The 20,544-nt window shown below is 44.7% G+C and overlaps 1 protein-coding gene across 2 annotated transcripts in view; it reads right to left on the reverse strand.

Annotated features, from left to right (window-relative positions):
* Window positions 1–20,544, reverse strand: part of CFAP58 (cilia and flagella associated protein 58) — a 96,588-nt gene that overhangs the window by 47,659 nt on the left and 28,385 nt on the right. For both annotated transcript variants that reach the window (XM_089780223.1, XM_089780222.1), the window contains exons 8-11: window positions 17,687–17,769; window positions 15,319–15,510; window positions 6,600–6,761; window positions 2,073–2,219 (exon numbers count right to left, since the gene is read on the reverse strand). In XM_089780223.1, coding sequence (XP_089636349.1) covers window positions 2,073–2,219; window positions 6,600–6,761; window positions 15,319–15,510; window positions 17,687–17,769 — 584 coding nt within the window. The remainder of the gene's footprint in view (window positions 1–2,072; window positions 2,220–6,599; window positions 6,762–15,318; window positions 15,511–17,686; window positions 17,770–20,544) is intronic.

Here is a 20,544-nt window from a genome sequence, read left to right on the forward strand (position 1 = left end):
CCTCATATGGGACCTGTTCCAAACCCCTAATCATTTTAGTTGCCCTTTTCTGAGCCCTTTCCAAGGCCAAAATATCTTTTTTGAAGTGAGGAGACCACATCTGTACACAGTATTCAGTATGTGGGTGTTCCATAGTTTTATACAGGGACAGTAAGATATTCTGTGTTTTTCAGCATGTGGACGTTCAAGCAAATAATTTCGAACCACAGGCTGGATTCAAAGCCTATTGAAATCAATGGAAAAACTCTTATGTTCTCATGTTGTTGTCTCCAGTTGCCTTTGGATCAGGCCTCAAGTGATGTTTGCTCATCATTAGTGCATATAAGTAACAACTCTTTAAGCTCCTACTAGGGATATAAAGGGTTAATTGGTTACCTGGTAAACGCTGCTTTAACAGTATGCTTAATGAGGTAACTAGTGGTACCCAACTCAGCTGGAGCAGCCCCCCCCACACACACACAATGGCGGGGGGGGGGGTTGCCAGCCTAGCCAGGCCCATCAGCTCCAGCAGATCCCAACCCGTGGTGCAACTCAGTGGGCTAGTTAAGCAGTTAACCAGTTAACATTTTAAACAGGATTTTACATCCCTAGCTCCTGGATCAAGCACACACCTGATATTTGCAGAAAAGCACCTGTTTGACCCTTACTCCTCCGTGTTACACACTTTCACTTAAGCTGATTTTTCAGCCAAAGCCTGCTTTCTTCACATCAGTGCAAACAGGACAAATTGAAGCCTTCATGGCACAAGAATAATTGGACTCTTTTGTGCCTATGACAGTTATTCCTCTCTCTGTTCTCTACTTTTCCATTCAGCAGACACATGCAGCTGGAAAAAACACAATGCCCAAAAGCCGGTCACTAATATGAGGCTAGTCCATGGACATACTTGTTAGTGAATAACTGAGCAAGTAAAGCAGTGTAGCAATCAAACTGCCATCAAACTGCTGGTGGATGATTCAGAGGTGACAAGACAGGACTGGTGATGAGTTACGGCAGAATCCTACCCTGGAATATTAGGTGCTGTTTGGCTTTTCTGTAACTGATATAACAAGTCTGAGACAGAACAGATAGAGGAATTGCCTTTTTATACAGTTCTATTGACATCCTGTCATAACTGTAATGTGCTGACAGTGGCTGAAAACCTAAGGAGGCATTGGACCATAGCGAGAAATTGACAAAAAGAAAGCACTATGGAAAATGGCAGGGGATTTCTTTTATGGGACTAAGCGAAGAGAAAATGACCTGCTATGGATACTTTCTCTAAGTCTTAGGAAAGAGGAGCAAATTGGGCTGAACTGTCAACACACATGTAATACTATGTCCAAAGAGGGGTTACAGCCAATGTTGAGAAAAAGAACCAGAAATGGCTGGCCTGCTTTCCTTGATTTAACACAGATTTTGCTGCTTTATTGAACACACAATAATGAAGTCTCTTTCTAAGCAGAGGAAGCTATTGTAAGGTACTATCTGATTCCCCAAAGGCTTATGCTTGCTAGTCACACAGCAATGCCGAACTGAGAACTGTGGCAGTACTGTGTTAGCACTTAAAGCTATAGATACAAAAGTTAAAAGGAAACAAAACTGGTTATCATAGTCAGATTCCAAACCCAGAAGGGGCCATGGTGATTATTTAATCTGACTTCTTGCATAACACAGGTCAGAGAATGTCTCCAAAATAATTCATAAATCTGTTGTAATAATTCTATGATAATAATTCCTATTGTAATGGCCAAATACAGAGAATGATGCAATCAGTACACAAAGACCACTCTGTGTTTCTGAGCACAGTTTGGGATTCTGAAAGGAAGGGAGAATTTAAGCTTTCAATGGGTAATCTAGGAATCTAATAACTATCATTTTAGGTGCAGAGAAACAAAAGGCTCTTGTCTTTCACCACATACATGGAATACTCATACACTTAAAGGACACTGAGAGTTATACATTAATTCCAGAACAGTTCTTAAAGTGTTCAGCAAAGAACCATGGGTCAGGCAATATGAAAGGACCTTTGAAACCATGTGCTGTCCTTCCTAGTTAGTCCTGCCAAACACCCTACAACTAAGCAGCCTTACTTTCAGAGACTCCTTTTCCTTTTCTATTCGCTGATGTTCCAGATGTACTTTCACAAGAGCTGCCTCTTTGGCTGTGATCTCTTCTTTTAGCTGATCAACCTGATGAGTCATGATCTTCAGTTTTTTCTTCATTTCAGTGATCTCATCCTAATGGGACAAAACAAATGTTCACCAAACACATGGAAGGGGGATCTAAGTAATAATTCTGCATCAGCACACAAGGGTGACTAAGTAGCCTCTGGAGGGCTCTTGCAGCCCCCCGTTTCCATGATTCTAAAAAGGGATAATAGAGAAATTAAGTATTTTGTGCCCAGAAGTTCAAGAAATATTGGCATTTGAAATTAAACCCTGGCACCTGAAAAGAGAAGACTCCCAACCAAATCCTGATTCTACCTAGTCTGTGCATACATGACACCACTTTTAATATTTACTAAGAAAAGCATTTCCATTAAATGGTCATTTGGCTTTTATGCTGGCATGATATTGCAGCAATCAGACGGTTCAAAGGCCATTGACAAAACCAGTAAGCCTGTAAGCCACCTTAGTTAGAGTGTTGGAGTATAATACTGCCTAGCAGTGGATATAAGTAAATAATGCAACTGTGATCCTGTCCATCTGTTTACATGACTTTGTTGGCTTGATCTATAACAAACATTTGTACAACTATGCTTTGTTTGTGCAAATGTGGGGGGGGAGCTGTTATTTCTCCAAATGAAAGTACTCCTGTGCCAAGGCATGTGTCTGTTTGCAAACATGCACGATCCTTCATAAATAGCCATACACGCCCCAAAAGTGGCCAAGCCACCATCTCTTCTAGGAAGGCTTTGAGATTTTGGGACTGAGGGTGTGAGGAGATGGAAAGATCCATTCACTGAGGACATTTTTACATGTTCCAGTAACAGAACCCATAGCAAGGTGTTTGAAATCATGTTGAATAGTGTGGCAGAGCAATTGGTTACTGTGGACAAGCATCCTATGCAATCACGTCTACACTCATCCCAGGTACGTATACGATCCTACTCCCAGAGAGCCACCTGCGAGGACCACATTGGGAGGCTGCTTTTGTTTGTGACTGACAGTGACTGCGGGGAATGGTGACAGAAATCGGAGGACAGTGAATTCAATAAGTGCAAATTCACTTGGTAGATAAGTGAAATATTTTTGCATAGGACACTTAAGACAGCAGTTCTCCAACTCCAAGCCTCTGGTCAGAGTATTGGTGCTGACAAAGTTAATCAAATGAGATTGAAGATGGGTCACAGCTCTTCATATGCATTAGATTTGTGAGAGCAGTGACCGGTTGTTGACAGTGTAACCTGAACACAACACTGGGATTCAACAACATGTATTTGGCAGATGCATGAAATAGGGTATAGTAGGGAGGTTAGGAATACACTGCAGCTCCATAAACACAGCTGGCCAGTGCTCTGGTACTAAGTCAATTAATGACCCAGACAATCATGTAACCTTTGCCACTAGAACTGCCCATGTGCATATACACACAATTATTCATGTAAATGTTCACTGGAGAAAAAAATGCAAAAGTTGGCATGACAGCTGCCTACAAATCTCTCCCATGCCCTGGAAGCAGACCAGATATTTAAAAATCTGGAGCTCAGGTACATACCCAAGCACACTGTTATCTTTGGGTGAGGAAGAGGACATAAAGGATCTTGTGATTTTTGCAAGGACAGGATGAACTTCATTTAAATAAACAAATACATGTGTTCCTGGTGTCAAAAAGCACCCCAGAGCTCAAAGTGTGCTTTCAAATATTCATGCCAAAACTCAGCCAAGGGTTTCACTGAGCTAAAGATTAGGATGTCCTAGAGAGCTGTAGCAACAGGGTCTGGGCAGATTAATGGTGAGCATTTCGATACTAAGCAATCCAAAAACAGCTACAGCTAGCTTTCGTCTATCTAAACAAGCGTTTGCCAATTTATTTTACTTCCCAAGAGGAATTACTATTTTGCATAATTTTTAAGTGAAGTCATTTTTTTCTCCATGGCTGGCTGGCTTGTTACTGAACTGTGAATTACTATTTTTATTGCTACCTACAGTATAGTGTGATTACAACCAAAAGGATATTTTACCCTTAGCAGTCTTCTGACACAGAGAGCTGTCAGCTAACACAAATTATAAATCAAATAATCCGCTAAAGGATAAATTAATGGCCTCTGTAGTCAGTAGTATCCTGCACAGAACTTTGTGTGGGCCGTATATATGCATATACCATGGCAGGGCCTCCAGTTGCGATTTCCTTAGTTAGCTAAAGAGTTTAATGCCATAGCCTAATTCAGAGGATATCTGCCAATTCTGTAGGGGTATGTCTACACTACCCCGCTAATTCGAACTAGCGGGGGTAATGTAGTCATCCGCAATTGCAAATGAAGGAGTACAGCTAGTTCGGATTAGAAGCCTAATCCGAACTAGCTACTCCGTGCCGCGTGTAGCCGCGCGGCACAGGGTTCAAACTAGCCGGCATTTAAAAATGGCGCCGGCCGGCTTTATGCAAATGAAGCCCGGGAAATTCAAATCCCGGGCTTCATTTGCAATTGCGGATGACTACATTACCCCGCTAGTTCGAACTAGCGGGGTAGTGTAGACATACCCTAGGAGGGTGCAAGAAGTTTGTATTCCAAGCTGATACTGTATCTTTAACAACGATAAAAGGAAAGTAATTGAGTGTTCACTACATGTTACATACCCTACCTCGTTTTGATGCCTCTCTTAGTATGAACATGTACTGGGATGGAGGACCAATGCATTGTGAAGCATGTGACTTTCAGACACCGACATTCCAAGGAATGCTGCTGCACAGCCAGCAATCACAAGCTCACCAAAGCGATACCCTTTGGCTGTGCCACGATGATGATGACTATGGCAATGACGACATGCTTCACCCTTATTTCCACTGATGCCTCACGCAAACAAACATTCACAGGAACATGAGCTGCTCATCATAAAGTCACAGGACTGGAAGGGACCTCCAGGGGTCAAGTCCAATGCCTTGCTCTCCTGGCAGGACCAAGCACCTCAGTTACTATTTGTAATGGTGTTACGGCAGTTACCTGGTCACAGAGGGGAAGTACAGGAGAGCGGCTCCCCTCCCCTTTCTTTCCTGACCAGCTCGGCTCAGGTAGTGACTGCAGATGCAGTGGAGAGAGCAAAAGCGATCTGGACCACCCTGGCTGTGATCAAAGGGTCGGAGAGAGTTTAGGAGTCACAGGAATCCTGGATTCACCTCTGCTCATTGATGGCCAAAGTTGTTGGTAGGATGCACAGAGGAAGCAAATAAGCTGCGCCAAGCTAAGGGGTGAAGTAACTTACTCTTTCCCACCTAGAGGTAGCTCTTCCCTAAAACCATGACAAAGCCCTGGTTGGGTTGATTTAGTTGGGATTGGTCCTGCCTAGGGCAGGACTTGATGACCTTCTGACCAGCTCTATGATTCTATGATTTTATGGAGTTTATAGCAGGTGATGCAGACATACCTAAGCTGGCTTTACTCTAACTCGTTTGAGTACCGACAGCACTGAAGCCATGTTCATATGTGCTTCCGTGGACTGCACAAGCTCACTGTCAGGCAGCTAGGTGGGCCAGAGCATCACTGCTCCAGTCCCTTAGCTAGCGAGATCAAAGTTAGGTGAGGTATGTCTATATGTCCTGCAATGGCACTTCCAGATCATAATGCAGCCATAGTGAGGAACAAGTAGCAATAGTGTCTCTCTGGCACAGCTCATTCTCCTAGAGCAAGGCAGCTCCATGCCACTGCTAACTCAGGGTAGATTATAAATGTCCAGTGTGGGCTATATGTTTATCTTATATTTCCTTGGTCTCTCACAGATCTCAAGACTCTAAACCACCCTCATCCACATCCCAGACTCTGCAGTTTACTGTAGAATTTAGGCCATTACTCTTGAATAATGCAATATAGTTTTATACAAGTGATCTTAACCTTTCTTCCAGGCTTGCTGGAGGGATTCACAGGGAAAAGGTAGAGGATTGTAATCTGAGGGGAATGAGAGTGCCTGGAATTCACAAGCCAGGTGGAAACATTTAGTTATGTGAGAAAATGCTACTTCACCTGACAAGTGTCTCTTCCATTACAGCTTTCTAATGCATGAGTCAGAGCAGCAAGAGAGGATGGGGGGAGAGGAGAGGGTCATCTTCAATTATGTCATGTCTGCCATATGCTTATACCAAACCTATCAGAGGGCAGAGAAGAGGGGAAAAAGGAAAGAAAGGGAAAAATGTCTCTATGTGATATCAATATATCTCTTCAAAGTGCCAGGGATTTTATGCAAAGCAAGGAGCAGTCTGACATTTCTGCATGAGCACTGCACATTTTACTTCTTAACCAAAATTCAAATAATACAGATTAGAAGATGACTTAAAAATTAAAGCCCAACACACACACACACACACACACAACACCACCTGTCCAAAGTATGTGAGAATTATTTTCTAAAAAAAAAAAAAAAAAAAAAAACCAAGCAACAATCACAGAGTAAAAAAAGTCCTTGTACCTGAGCTTCAATCAGATTTTTACTATATAGGTTCCTGTCTGATCTCACAGCTTCATACAGATTCTGTTGCTGTTTTAATTTAGTCTCAGCCTCTGCTATCTTCTTCTTGTAGTCAAAGATCTGCATTTCCCGCACTTTGATATCTTCCATGTGCTGGAGGACCTGGAGCAGAAAGCAGGAAATGAACATGTTTAAACCATCTTCCCATGATTATCAGGATGGGACAAAACTTTGAGATTTTTATCAGACGTGGCAGCTGCAAATCTCTGTCATAAGAATCAGTGCCTATAGCCACAATCACAAGGGGAAAATTTAACCTTTCTGAGTTGGCGATTTGGGGAACATTTTATTTTTACCTCATGCCTAGGCCTTGGCTCAGATGCAAAGGCAGAACACACACATACTTTAAGGCCAGATCAACATAAAATAACATTCTTTGGGAAAGTATTAGGTGTTTTAGAAAGCCTAGGCCAGATTTCAGATGTTTACCAGCTTCTCATTAGGGAGAGAGACATAAAGAGAATATGTATGATATGTTTGAAAGGTTACAATTGCAAACAGACCATTGTGAATGACAAGAGGTTTCAATCTCTCTTGCTTACTTAGTTGTCTGAACTAATATCTAATCCCAAATATTTAATGGATAATTACAACAATAAGGGAGTCAAACATCTATATTTACATTTGCTCTATATAACCAGGCAAAAAGCCACCATAATAGCATTTACAAGGCCCTGGGAATTGTGAAGTGTGGTGGGCTGATAAAGATGGTGATGCATGGATTTTCCAGAGGGACCTTTTGCCCATAGAAGATCACAAACATTGGTGACATATCATTTCAAGGGAAATGACAAGTACAGCTTGAACCTCTCTAGTCCGGCACCCTCAGGACCTGAATGGTGCCGAACCACAGAATTTGCCAAACCACATGACGTCAATATTGTCTAGCTGCATTGCCAACACTTCAACCACTTACTGGGCTCTTACAAGACATTTAGGGGTAAATTAGAGCTAAATAACAGCACAGAACACTAAAAGCCAGGACTGGTGACTAGAAACAAACTTTATGGGACCGCGGGAAACTTGGCCACACTGATAAGTGGACATCCAGCAAACTAAAATCATGCCGGACCACGGATACTGCCAGACCAGAAAGTGCTGGACTACAGAGGTTCGACCAGTACTGTGTTAGAGATAAACAATAAAAATGGTTTGCCTGATCATTTTGCTGGACTCTATAAAAAATGAGCACCTTCAACCTGCTGGTGCAGACTTCGTAACAGATAAGCATATACAGTACACAAGCAGCATTGTATGGCTATTCAATCAGAAAGCACCAAATATTGCACAGAAAGAAAATTAAAAACAGGCAGGTACACAAAGTGATGAATACCTGCTTTTGGTTTCATCACGCAGGTGGGGATAAGAATTCCACCTCTAAAATGAGCAGAAAAATTGAAGAGTATAAAAACAAATGAGGAAAACAGCTTTATGCATAGAAATACAGGGGGAATCAACTCTGATTTACGATCGCAGTTCATATCCAAGTATCTGGTCTCCATTCTTCAAGGGTAATGGTTCAAGTACAAGTAGAATTTATATTCATATAAATTCTTAGGAAGAAATATAAAAATGTTTGGAATAGACACTCAATAACAGTAAAGTTTACAGCTAGCATAGATGTCCCCCTCTGTGAATGTGACAACAGAGCCAAAGCAGTGTAAGGTCTTTAGGGAGCTGGCTATGGGGCAAGAGTGTAATTAATTGATTACTCTACTAGACACCTTCACCCAGCTCTGGAGAATGAGGTATTTAAATACAGTATGTTTTATCACAGCAATGGGGACAGAGTTCCAGCACACTGCAGACTGCAAAAGAGCCCAGAAACTGCTTTCAATGCAATATGAAAGCAGAGTCCCAGTTTATAATCTACTCCTGCCTTTTCTTTTTGTGTTAAAACAATCTGCCAATAGTAATAAGAGTGAGATAAAATCAATAAAGAGTGTTTAAAAGCTGCAGCATAGCCTACTGACTATATAGGCTGAAGCAGGATCTGAAAGTAGGTCACTGCATTTGTAACTCTTTAACTTGTATTTGATGCAACTGAAGTGTAATAAACTTCAGGACTAAATTTTCCAAGTAAGTCCGTGTGGTTTTTATGCTGACTGTGCCTCTTCTGAAGTGAGGAAACTCAAACAATTCCCTGAGGGGTAGCCATGTTAGTCTGTAACTTTAAAAAAATGAGTAGTCCTGTAACACCTTAGGGTACGTCTACACTAGCCCCCTAGATCGATCTAGGGAGGCTAATGAGGGCCACCGGAATTGCAAATCAAGCCTGGCATGTTCCTGGCCAGTCGCCATTTTAGAAATTGATTAGTCCAAAGTAACTGCCCGCGTCTACAAGCGGCAGTGAAATGGGCTTCCGATTTAAAGCCCCTAATTCGAATTAGGTGGTAAACCTCATTGCAGGAGGAATACCACCTAATTCGATTTAGGGCTTTAAATCAGAAGCCCATTTCACTGCCATGTGTAGACGCAGGCAGTTACTTCGGGCTAGTCAATTTCTAAAAATGGCGACCGGCCGGGAACATGCAAATCAAGCGCGGAATATTTAAATCCCGGGCTTGATCTGCAATTCCGGTTGCCCTCATTAACCTCCCTAGATCGATCTAGGGGGATAGTGTAAATGTACCCTTAGAGACTATCAAATATATCCATATATAGTACCATGAACTTTCATGGGCAAAACCCACTCCCTCAGCGGAACAGAGTGGAGAGAAAAGGGAGGACCCTCTCAATGTATAACAGAAAAAGACACACATAATACGATCCAGGTACTAATCTTGTGAGGGGCTGACTGCCCTCAAATCTCTTAGGGTTAAAGGCACACAGCAACTTTCAGGAGGAGTTCCTCTCTGTGCAGAGAGCCAGCACAAAGCCCATTCATTTGAGAGCCATTGACGCTAGGGTGACCGTATTTCCATATTCTGAATACGGGATGTCTGCTAAAATTACTCCTATTCAAGCAAGTTCAATCCATGAGAACTATGCAGTACAAATGTTCTAATTAACATCAAGCTGAGTGAACCCCTTCTAAAAAGAAATACTGCATAGCTGGATTCTTTTTCTTTACCTTCTTATCTTTAAGGCTTCAGGGTTCACACATAGAGGGGTGACAGACACACACTCTCCCTTATACCTCTCTCACCCGGGAGAGAAGGGGTGACCATCCAACATGACCTTCCCTGCCCAGTGCTTTCCACACGCCACGCCTGCCTGGGCCCCCAGGACAGACCCACCTTTCTCAGTACCTGGCACCACATCTTCCCAAGGCAATACACGGGGGGATGACATAGGGTCAGATGCCTCTTCTCCTCATATTTCTGCAAGGGTTCACACCAGAATGAGGCCAGCAGCAGCCTTTGGGTCTGTGCGGGAGGAAAGGGACAGGTGCTGCTTCCAGCCCCAGAGGAAGAGGAGTGGGGGAAGAGATGACTTGGCCCCTGTCTTTCTCTCTCCCCCTCCCCACACACACACTCCCCTGTGGCTGAAAGAAGCTTGTCCCTTCCTGGGACACAGTTTTCAAAGGCAGCTAACAACCCCCGGGTGCTGCTGGCCACTGACGTAACCCAGCTACCTCGCATCCACTGGATAATGTGCAGGCAGGAAGGGTTTAAGTCCTAAAGACTCATTGTGCACAAGGGCCCAGGGAACCTGACTGCAGGGCTTCAGCAAACGCAACCAGAGAGATGGCTCAGCAGGGGAGGGCAGCTAGGGGACAGAGCAGCCCTGCACTCCATAAGGGCAGGACCCATGGCAAGAGGGAGTCAGGACTCGGGTAAAGAGGGTGCTAAGCCCCTACCCCAAAGGCCACTGTGGGGCATGCAGGTTAGAGGCATGAACAGGCTGGAAATTGCTTTAATCCCCACACTCCAGCTTAGCTCGGTCACAGAGGCTTTCCCATGCTAGTGCTGTGCAGGGCTTTGGCACGTGAAGCACTAGTATGAGGACGTAAATGGGAATTCAGTGATGTATGGGCCCCGTGCTAGCCCTTAGTCGGGGTGGGTTTTACCCTAAGGCAGCATAGGAAAAAGGGTATTTTTTGTCTGGTCAATTATTTAATCATGAGAATGGCAGTGCAAACCAGAGGCATGTGTACAACCTGAAAGTAACTGACCAGACTATGTGGTGACCGTATCCCTTTAAACTCCAAATCTGTATCAGGAAAACTAATCATTCATATATGTATTGAGGGGAAGGTGATTTCCTTGCACTCATGCAAAAACCAGAATCTGCATAATTACTCTAGATACTGAGTGCATCGTTGAGAAGGCCACTTAGCCCCTTAAGCCATCACATGTGCAATTACACTGCTGCAATTTTGCATCTTGTCCACTCGCAGTTTTGTGGGGCATGAAATTAGACAAGACTACAGGATAAAGACTGAGCTAGATCCTTAACTGTGGGCAAAATGTGCGTGGTGCAGGTCACAATGGGGGTGCCAGGCTGGCCTTTGTACAACCCTGATCTTAAGCTGGCTACATGCCAGCCAGTATCCCGGCAGGTTAGAGCAACTAGAAGACGCCTCTACATTTCACTGCCTGCCAACAGCCTTCTCCCAGGATCAGCAAGGCGTCAGAATCTTGGCCACACCTTTTCTGCCTCCGCCATGCCCCCTGCACAGGTGGCACAGGATTCATTAGTAGGGCATTTTGCACTGGTGGAGGGGCACAGTGTGGCCACAGCTTAGAAAGGAAAATCAGCCGTTATTCCTAGGCAGCTGTCCACGGTAGCCTTTGACCTCCCATGTGTATATTTGGCTATTACATACTTTCTGGCCATTTAGTTCAGCGAACCTGCTTAAGGACTCGATATTGGATCTTCGCTTATTTGCTTCATTTTATTTAACGACAATGAGATCTTGAGAAGTCCTGCCTGGGTCTTAAATGTCCTCCCGGTATAGCATTAGGCTGTCAATGGATGAAGCGTATTGAAAAAGAAATAGGTTTCTGGATTTTCTTGGGTATGACATTAACTTTGTAATGGGCTCTTAAAGATATAACACTGCTTTATAACCTCTCATTAACCAGGGACAGGGAACAATGACAGTTGAGACTGATGCATTTACTCATCTGTTTGCTAGCCAATGGATTCTCTTTGTGTGTGCACGCACATGTGCATGTGTGTGTGTGTGTGTGTGTGTGTGTGTGTGTGTGTGTGTGTGTTTGCATGAGAGAGAGTGTATGCATGTGCATGTGTGTGCCTAAACATAGTCTAAAGCTGCAAGTGGCAACAGAGATTTTACCACCAACTCGAAGCTTCTGGTGAAAACAGCCTCCTTTCTGAAGAGAGAAATCCCCCACGAATACTTGTCAGGAGTTAATACAGAGCACATTGGAAAGATTTTCCTCTTACACTGGCGTAAAGCAGGAGTCACACCACGGACAGCAGTGGAGTTACATCAATGTACAAGTGGTGTAGGAGAGCAGAGAATCGGGCACAATGTACAGAAGGGTGAAGCTAGCACAGCTTCTCACGATCAGATCCCTTGCCATTCTGGTGTAACTTTAAACCTCTGGCTAGTCATCAGTTGCCTGAAATAGGAGTATTGGAGCTCTAAGGGTTGTCCTGCCTTGAACTTACAGGCCTGTGTTAGGGTCACTGTGACAAGGCCGGCCCCAGCAGGAGCTCTGGAGACACTGGGCAGCAGACACGCATTCCTAGAGTCCCTCAAAAGCACAGCAGCTGTGTCACCGGGTATATCATGTGCTCCCTGGTGCAGACTGGATGACAGAGCCATGGCTTTCCATGGGGGAGAGCCTCTGGGAAGAGACTCTTCCCCCACATTGGCATACGGTTCCTCTATGGCAGCTTACGGGCTGCCATCGCCCCCCAAGTGCAAGGGGGAATGTGACTAGCAGAGAGATCTGCATAGACACCTGCCCATCCTCAGCCCTTCCCTCATAAAGGAAAGAGCAGCTGAGTGCAGGGATAGGATGTGGAGCTCTGTGCTGGTCCCAGCAGCCTGCTCTGCTTTGCCTACTGAACTGGCATCAGTCCTCGTGTGACCTAGGACCCCTGCAGCTGCACGGTGAGCCTGGGTTTGCCCCTTGGTGAATAAAATAAGCATAAAAATCCCCTGTAAATGGGTAAACACAACACAGGTCCCCCTACACAAACAGCACTAGAGTCACAACCTACACTTCCTGAGGCTCTGCAGCTGTTGGTCCAGCAGTCCTCTGATCACACCTTCTATGAGGCACTGAGAGCATTTCAATGGGCGCATGTGGAGCAGCCTCGACCCACAAGAACTTCATCTCGCACCAGATTGTACCAGGTGCCCCAGTGGTAGGGCAAAGGGTTATGGAACTGTTGGGTTAAATGCCCAAAATTTTGCCCCCAAAGTGGCAAAGTCAGAAAACCCTCAGGCATCCGTCCTTTTCACCCTAGGTACAAAAAAAAAAATTGCACAACCCTCATCAGAAATGTGTGGTTCTACAGCAAGATACATGCTGTTCTGATTTCTGTGATTTACAGTTTGACCTTGCTTTATAATGACCCTAGCTCATAGATATAGGAGAATCTATGAGTCTATATGATCAGATGCGGGGGGAGGAGGGAAGGGAGGGAATGGAAAATGTGACTTTGGAACAAAGAGAACGCTCATTTAAATGGAGTATTACTCCAAAGGAATGATACACCATAAGCCAGACAAGAGGGAACGTACCACTCAAAGATGATTTAGAAGCCACTGATCACATGAATTTGTAAGAGGTAATTATAAAGTGTGAAGGTAGCAAATGACTTGTGGGTTGAAACAGCTTGAAGGCTAGCCTCCCAGTAAATCAATGACTTCTCAAGAGCTCTCCAATGTGATCTTCAGCAATTAATGGATCACGTCAACAGCATGTTCCTGAGCACACCACGTGAAATAAAGTGAAACATAAGAGTAGGCAATGGCTGCAGTACAACGCTGATGCAGAGATTCTCCCTGTAGCCCACGTACCGCAGACCAGATTGAATGAGTGTGCTCAGAGGTCACAGAGAATTTTACAGATCCCAGTCCTGTGAGGTCTGAGCTCTTCTTGCACTGTGCTGAGCATCCTCAACTCCCACTGCTCTCTGTGGCATGCGAGGGCACTCAGCAGCTTGAAGGATCAGCTCTGCAGCGTAAATAGCGCCGAGAGACATAAATTAATGCAAAAGGGACATCTCTGTGGCTTAGAGGTAAGAAGCAGGAGACCTAGGTTTGAGTATTTCTCAGGGAGGTTGGGAGAAAAGCAATGTGGCACACTTACGGGACAGCTGCTCAGAAAAAAAAAAGACCCGTCGCAGCAAGTTGCAGAGCCCAGACGATCTGCTTTGGGATTGTGGAGTGTGTCTGCAGGGCTAAAGATAGTGTAGATGCTGAGTCTTGGGCTGGAGCCAGGCCTCAGAGGTCCTCCACACACCCAAGTCTATTGGCCTGAGCTGAGATTTGCTCTATGAAAGGGCAGGCCTGAGAGGGGGTTTTTTTGGTGGGGAGGCTTGCTGAGTAGACATATCCTCAGACCCCAGTGTCCTTGGCTGGCATATCACTGTATACCTTGCATACCTGGCCTTGAATATCACTGTAGACACATTCACTGGGCCTCCCAGATGGAGCAGAAACACATTAACATGTCTCTTACACTGAGAAAGAGAAGAGACTTATGCAGGGAAAAGATGGATTTTGATAAAGGAGCAACTCTGATTTGAACTTATGTTCCTGGAGATAGTAGCCTGAAAGTAATTAACCATTTACCTAGGATCATGGTGGATTCTCCATCACTAACAAATGTGATTCAATGTATTTTCCTAAATATCTTCTCTAGGAATTATTTTGGGGAAGTTTGATGGTGTGTGTTTTATAGGAGAGTAACCTGAACAATCACAGGGCATGTCTAAACTATATCCTTCTTTCGAAAGAGGCATGGAAATTAGGCAGATCGAACGTGCAAATGAAGTGGGGATTTAAATATCCCGTGCTTCATTTGCATAATCACATCACAGCGTTCTTTCGAAAAAGGGTATTTCAAAAGTGAAAACACTGTCTAGATGCGGTTCTTTTGGAAAAAACAACACCCTTTTTTGAAAGATCCTGTACTCCTTTTTTGAGTACAGGATCTTTCAAAAAAGGGTTTTTTTTAAGGAACCGCATCTAGACAGCGGTTTCACTTTCAAAATACCCTTTTTCGAAAGAACGCTGTGACACGATTATGCAAATGAAGCGAAGGATATTTAAATCCCTGCTTCATTTGCACTTTCGATCTGCCTAATTTACATCCCTCTTTCAAAAGAGGGATATAGTTTAGACATAGCCACAGTGTTCTCTTCTGGCCCTGGAAGCTATGATCAGTTTGTACAGATCACCCTGCGGGGCAACGGCAAGACAGCAGAGCCAAAGAGCAGTTGGTAAAAATCAGAAAAATCTAGCAAAGGATGCATGTGGCCAAAATTATTTTTAAATACATGGAGGATAGGGGAGAGAAAAAGCTACTAGCCTGGAATGGTGTACAATTGTACAAGACAGTTCTGAGTGCAATGAGCTGCCTAAAACCCACAAGCTTTATAAATTCTCTGCAGACTATTGATCAACCCTACCTATCAGCTCAGTCCAGAATATCAGGAACTGAATAGGCTCTTTCCAAAGGAGAGGGAGAGACAGATGAATCATGCGTGTACACCAATTATCTCTTACCTTCTGGGTGAGTTCACTAGCTTCATTGATATAACGGTCTCTCTCTTTTTCCAGCTGATAGATGATTTTCCTCTGCTTCTGAGCCTCGTCCTTATAGTTCTGAATTTCTTCTTCTAAGTTCTTCTTGGACTGTTCATGGAGCTTCACCAAGCTCAGCTGCTTTTGAGTGACACTGGCAGCCTTAAGCAAGTTCTGCAAAGAGAATCCCCAAACACTGACCCTTCACGTCTGTAACTCAGAAAGCTCCACTGCACACGCAATGTCAAGCAATAGCTTTTCTCCGAGCAGGCTAGGGATGCCCTAGAGTCACCTGATCAGATTTGACAAATTAAAGAAACTCAGTTGTGGCCTGGGGCTAAGGCAGAGACAGGAGCTGCAGCAGGGGCCGTGGCTGGGATCAGAGCCACAGCCGGGACCCAAAAGTGGGGCTGAAGAGACCCAGGACAAGTGCAGAGGCTGAGGCCAGGAGCAGCACTATGGCTGGGCCATGGTTTGGGGCCAGGGGCTGAATTGGGGGCTGTGGTTGGAGATGCAGCCAGGACTGGTAGCTGGGGTCATGGACAAGTACAGCGGTGTGGCTGGGCCAGGATCCAGGGGCTGAGGCTGGGGCCACAGCTGAGGGCAGGTCTGGGGGCAGGGACAGGTCCAGGAGTGGAACCGGGAACAAGCAGCTATCAAGGCTGGGCCAGGGACGGACCTGAAGCTGGGGCCCAGGGCAAGGGCCAGGAGCAGAACTGCAGCTGGAGCTGGGAGTCAGGGTCAGGTCTGGGGCAAAAGCCAGAGTGGAGCTGGGGGCAGAGTGGGGCTGGTTGCATTCCATTCCCACCCTCCACGGGGGCTGGCCCAGGCCCCGCTGCAGTCCCAGAACATTCCTCCGCATGCCCCTGGGGTGCACCCCATGATTTTGGGGACCACTGCACTGAAGAATGAGGTAGGGCCCTGTGTCATAGTAATTCTTTAATCCTGCTGCCATCCCACCCTGCAAAACCCACCCCCACATTGTTTCTTGCATTTTTATCCTGCTCCCACCCAAAACTTAGTTCCCACAGACATCACAAGAGAGACAGATTCTCCATGCTACTTAAAAACAACAAAATCAAAAATCAAATACAACCCTTGGTTAATATATAATAGAGAGAGAGAGAGAGATCAAACATAATTTTACCACTAAAAGAATAAAATAAATCTTGCTTAAACCATGTTTTAAAAAAACGTTTTACTCCTGTTATAATAGACAACAAATTTCTTTCTATTCCTTGCTAAAACTTAAGTATTAAAACCTTTACTTTTAGAAAAAGAAAAACTTGCTTTACATTGCTGAAATTCCATTTATGACAAACTGACGACAGATGTAGTGATTTCCCATAAATTACTGCAGTCTGGTTTTTTGCCCACCCAATCCCAATTGAAACAAAGTACATTTTACCTGCTGCTCCCACTCTTATGGAATTATTATTATACCTTACGAGACCCACGGGATCCCAGTCCTTGCTGCAGGGCTCTAGAATGAGGCTGTATTTTTGCCTTGGAAGATTGGATACTGATGTCTGCATTTCAGAAGGAATACAGAGGGTTGTTCATGAGGTGGTATAATGAAGGCAATGGGAAAACATGCCACCTTCAAGGTACATAAATTCTAAAGCATATGGAAAGTCATAAGAGAAATGATTGGTCCAAACACCTCCCAGTCTCATTTTCTAGTAACCCAGGCTGAACTTGTAAACTGAGTAAGCTTGACCTGGTACTCACAGAGGGAGAATAAACATAAGACACCAACATGTCAGTTTAATGGAGCCACTTTTCTAACCCCATTTTAAAAAATCCTTTGAAATTAAAGGATCAGTTTTCCTCCTCTTCAAAAGGTGACTCTAACAGATTCATTCAGGATCATATTACAGAGTCAACTCTATGAAAGTCAATTTCAGAACTACCCATAAGCTCAAGATATTCTTGCCTGGTTTGAGAACCGTGGACAGTTGAAAAATGGTCAGCATGAAAAAGGAATTTAAATTGTAGCAGGAGAGATCAGAGTTAAAAACAAACAAGGCTGTCATGCAAACAGATGGTGTGTTTTTTTATTAGCGCAGCCTAATTTGAATAGATTAACATTAAACTTGACATGTTGTAGATACGACAAGCAGAGGAGTAATCAACTATTTAGACTATCAAATAACATGCTTGCAATAAAGGCAAGTGCACATTACACTTACAGCCCCCTGCTGTTTTATATGCTAATACTAAGAAGTCCCTTTTGTGTTCTCAGGTCATAATGTTCCAATTCACAGAAATAGGGGGGAAACATGGTTGAAGCTACAGACATCCCATATTCAAGGCAAGATATTTATCAGGGTTACCAAAGGAAGCTCACCTTGTTTAATATGTCCCTTTCTCTCACCAGCTCATCTATGGCTTTCTTATCAATTTCCACCTGCCTTCTAGCAATCTCCAACTCTAAAAGAAAGGAAAAGAGAGAGCATAAACAGACAGGAGCTACAGACAGGAGCTGCAGACAGGAGAGTTTGAGAGGAAGTTTGACAGAGGGAGGCCTATGATGGTCAGGAAGACCCGCAACACCTGTGCCAGCACTGCTTTCTGTCTCCTCCACTGGTGCCTGTAGCCAGACAGAGCACCTGAGCATGGATGCTTCTACCCAGATCCTGGTGTGGATTGCAATTCCCACTTATTGTTATCCAGGCTGGGGAGCTCATCCAATGCGAAAGGTGCCTGCTGGTGGAATCTCTCAGGCAGCAGGTGGCAGAGCTACAGGAGGAGGCGGCTAGGTTGAGGAGCACCCGCATCCATGAGAAATTCCTGGACCGTGTTCATGAGGAGACAGCTGAGGTAGCTGTCCTGGTACACAGGACTGGGGACATACCACTGGTGGAGGAGGAGATGGCTCAGGGTGGACAGTGGCAGCTGGTTACTTCTGGCAGCAGGCACTGCTCCACCCCCTGCTCCGAACCCTGCCTCCGTGGTACTAGGAAACTGTTATGCTCTTCTTTATACAGGAGATAAGCAATCACCCCCTACACCGGAGGAGGAGAAGCCCCATACCCCCAAGGCTGGGAGGTCTGCTGCCACCATTGCGAATAGGAAACGTAGGGTAGTGGTAGTCGGAGACTCTCTTCTGAGGGGGACAAAGGAGCCCATCTGTCACCCTGATATTTCATCTCAGGAGATATGCTGTCTGCCGGGGGCCCGTATCCAAGATGTTACGGAGGCATTGTCGAGGATTATCCGGCCCTCTGACTACTACCCCTTGCTACTCATCCATGTGGGCACTAATGATACTGCGAGGTGTGACACTGAGTGGATCAAGAGTGACTACAGGGCTCTGGGAGTACGGGTGAAGGAGTTTGGAGCGCAGGTGGTATTCTCTTCAATCCTTCCTGTCGAAGGTAGGGCCCCAGGCAGAGACAGGTGCATCCTGGAGGTGAATGTCTGGCTGCGAGGATGGTGTCGCCAGGAGGGCTTTGGCATCCTCAACCATGGGATGCTATTCCAAGAAGGACTGCTAAGCAGGGATGGCGTCCACCTTACAAGGACGGGGAAGATCCTATTTGGATACAGAATGGCTAACCTAGTGAGGAGGGCTTTAAACTAGGTTCGACGGGGACAGGTGAGCAAAGCCCACAGGTAAGTGGAGAACATGGAGACCTGGGAGATGGGTCGGAAATGGGAGGGAGCATGGGCTACAATGGCAGAGAGAAAGGAGGGTCAGGGCAAAACTGGGAGGCAAGGTCAAATCAGGATCTTAGATGCCTATATACAAATGCGAGAAGTATGGGAAATAAGCAGGAAGAGCTGGAAGTGCTAATAAATAAGTACAATTATGACATTGTTGGCATCACAGAAACTTGGTGGGATAATACACATGATTGGAATGTTTGTATGGAAGGGTACAGCTTGCTCAGGAAGGATAGACAGGGAAAAAAGGGAGGAGGTGTTGCCTTGTCCATTAAAAATAAACACACTTGGAGTGAGGTGGAGATGGACATAGGAGACAGAAGTGTTGAGCGTTTCTGGGTTAGGCTAAAAGGGATTAAAAACAAAGGTGATGTCATGCTAGGAGTCCACTACAGGCCACCTACCCAGGTGGAAGAAGTGGATGAGGCTTCTCTCTGGTTGAGAATTTGAAAGTGGAAGGCAGCTTGGGTGAAAGTGATCATGAAATCTTAGAGTTCACAATTCTAAGGAAGGGTAGAAGGGAGAACAGCAAAATAGAGACAATGGATTTCAGGAAGGCGGATTTTGGTATGCTCAGAGAGCTGATAGGTAAGGTCCCATGGGAATCGAGACTGAGGGAAAAAAAACTGAGGAGAGTTGGCAGTTTTTCAAAGGGACATTGTTAAGGGCCCAAAAGCAAGCTATTCCCATGTGTTGGAAAGATAGAAAATACAGCAAAAGACCGCCTTGGCTTAATTACGAGATCTTCCATGATCTAAAAATAAAAAAGGAGTCATATAAAAAATGGAAAGTAGGAGAAATTACAAAGGATGAATATAGGCAAACAGCACAGGAATGCAGGGGCAAGATTAGAAAGGCAAAGGCACAAAATGAGCTCAAACTAGCTATGGGAATAAAGGGAAACAAGATTTTTTATAAATACATTAGAAGCAAGAGGAAGAGCAAGGAGAGGGTAGGCCCACTGGTCAGTGAGGAGGGAGAAACAGTAACAGGAAACTTGGAAATGGCAGAGATGCTCAATGACTTCTTTGTTTCGGTCTTCACCGAGAAGTCTGTAGGAATGCCTATCATAGTGAATGCTAGTGGGAAGGGGGTAGTTTTAGAAGGTAAAATAAAAAAAGAACAAGTCAAAAATCACCTAGAAAAGTTAGATGCCTGCAAGTCACCAGGGCCTGATGAAATGCATCCTAGAATACTCAAGGAGCTGATAGAGGAGGTATCTGAGCCTCTAGCTATCATCTTTGGAAAATCATGGGAGACAGGAGAGGTTCCAGAGGACTGGAAAAGGGCAAATATAATGGCCATTTATAGAAAAGGAAATAAGAACAACTCAGGAAACTACAGACCAGTTGGTTTAACTTCTGTGCCAGGGAAGATAATGGAGCAAGTAATTAAGGAAATCATCTGTAAACACTTGGAAAGTGGCAAGGTGACAGGGAACAGCCAGCATGGATTTGTAAAGAACAAATCATATTAAACCAGTCTGATAGCTTTCTTTAATAGGATAACGAGTCTTCCGGATAAGGGAGAAGTGGTGGA

This window comes from Pelodiscus sinensis, chromosome 8, assembly GCF_052426305.1.
Source record: "Pelodiscus sinensis isolate ZL-2025 chromosome 8, ASM5242630v1, whole genome shotgun sequence".
Taxonomy (NCBI): domain Eukaryota; kingdom Metazoa; phylum Chordata; order Testudines; family Trionychidae; genus Pelodiscus; species Pelodiscus sinensis.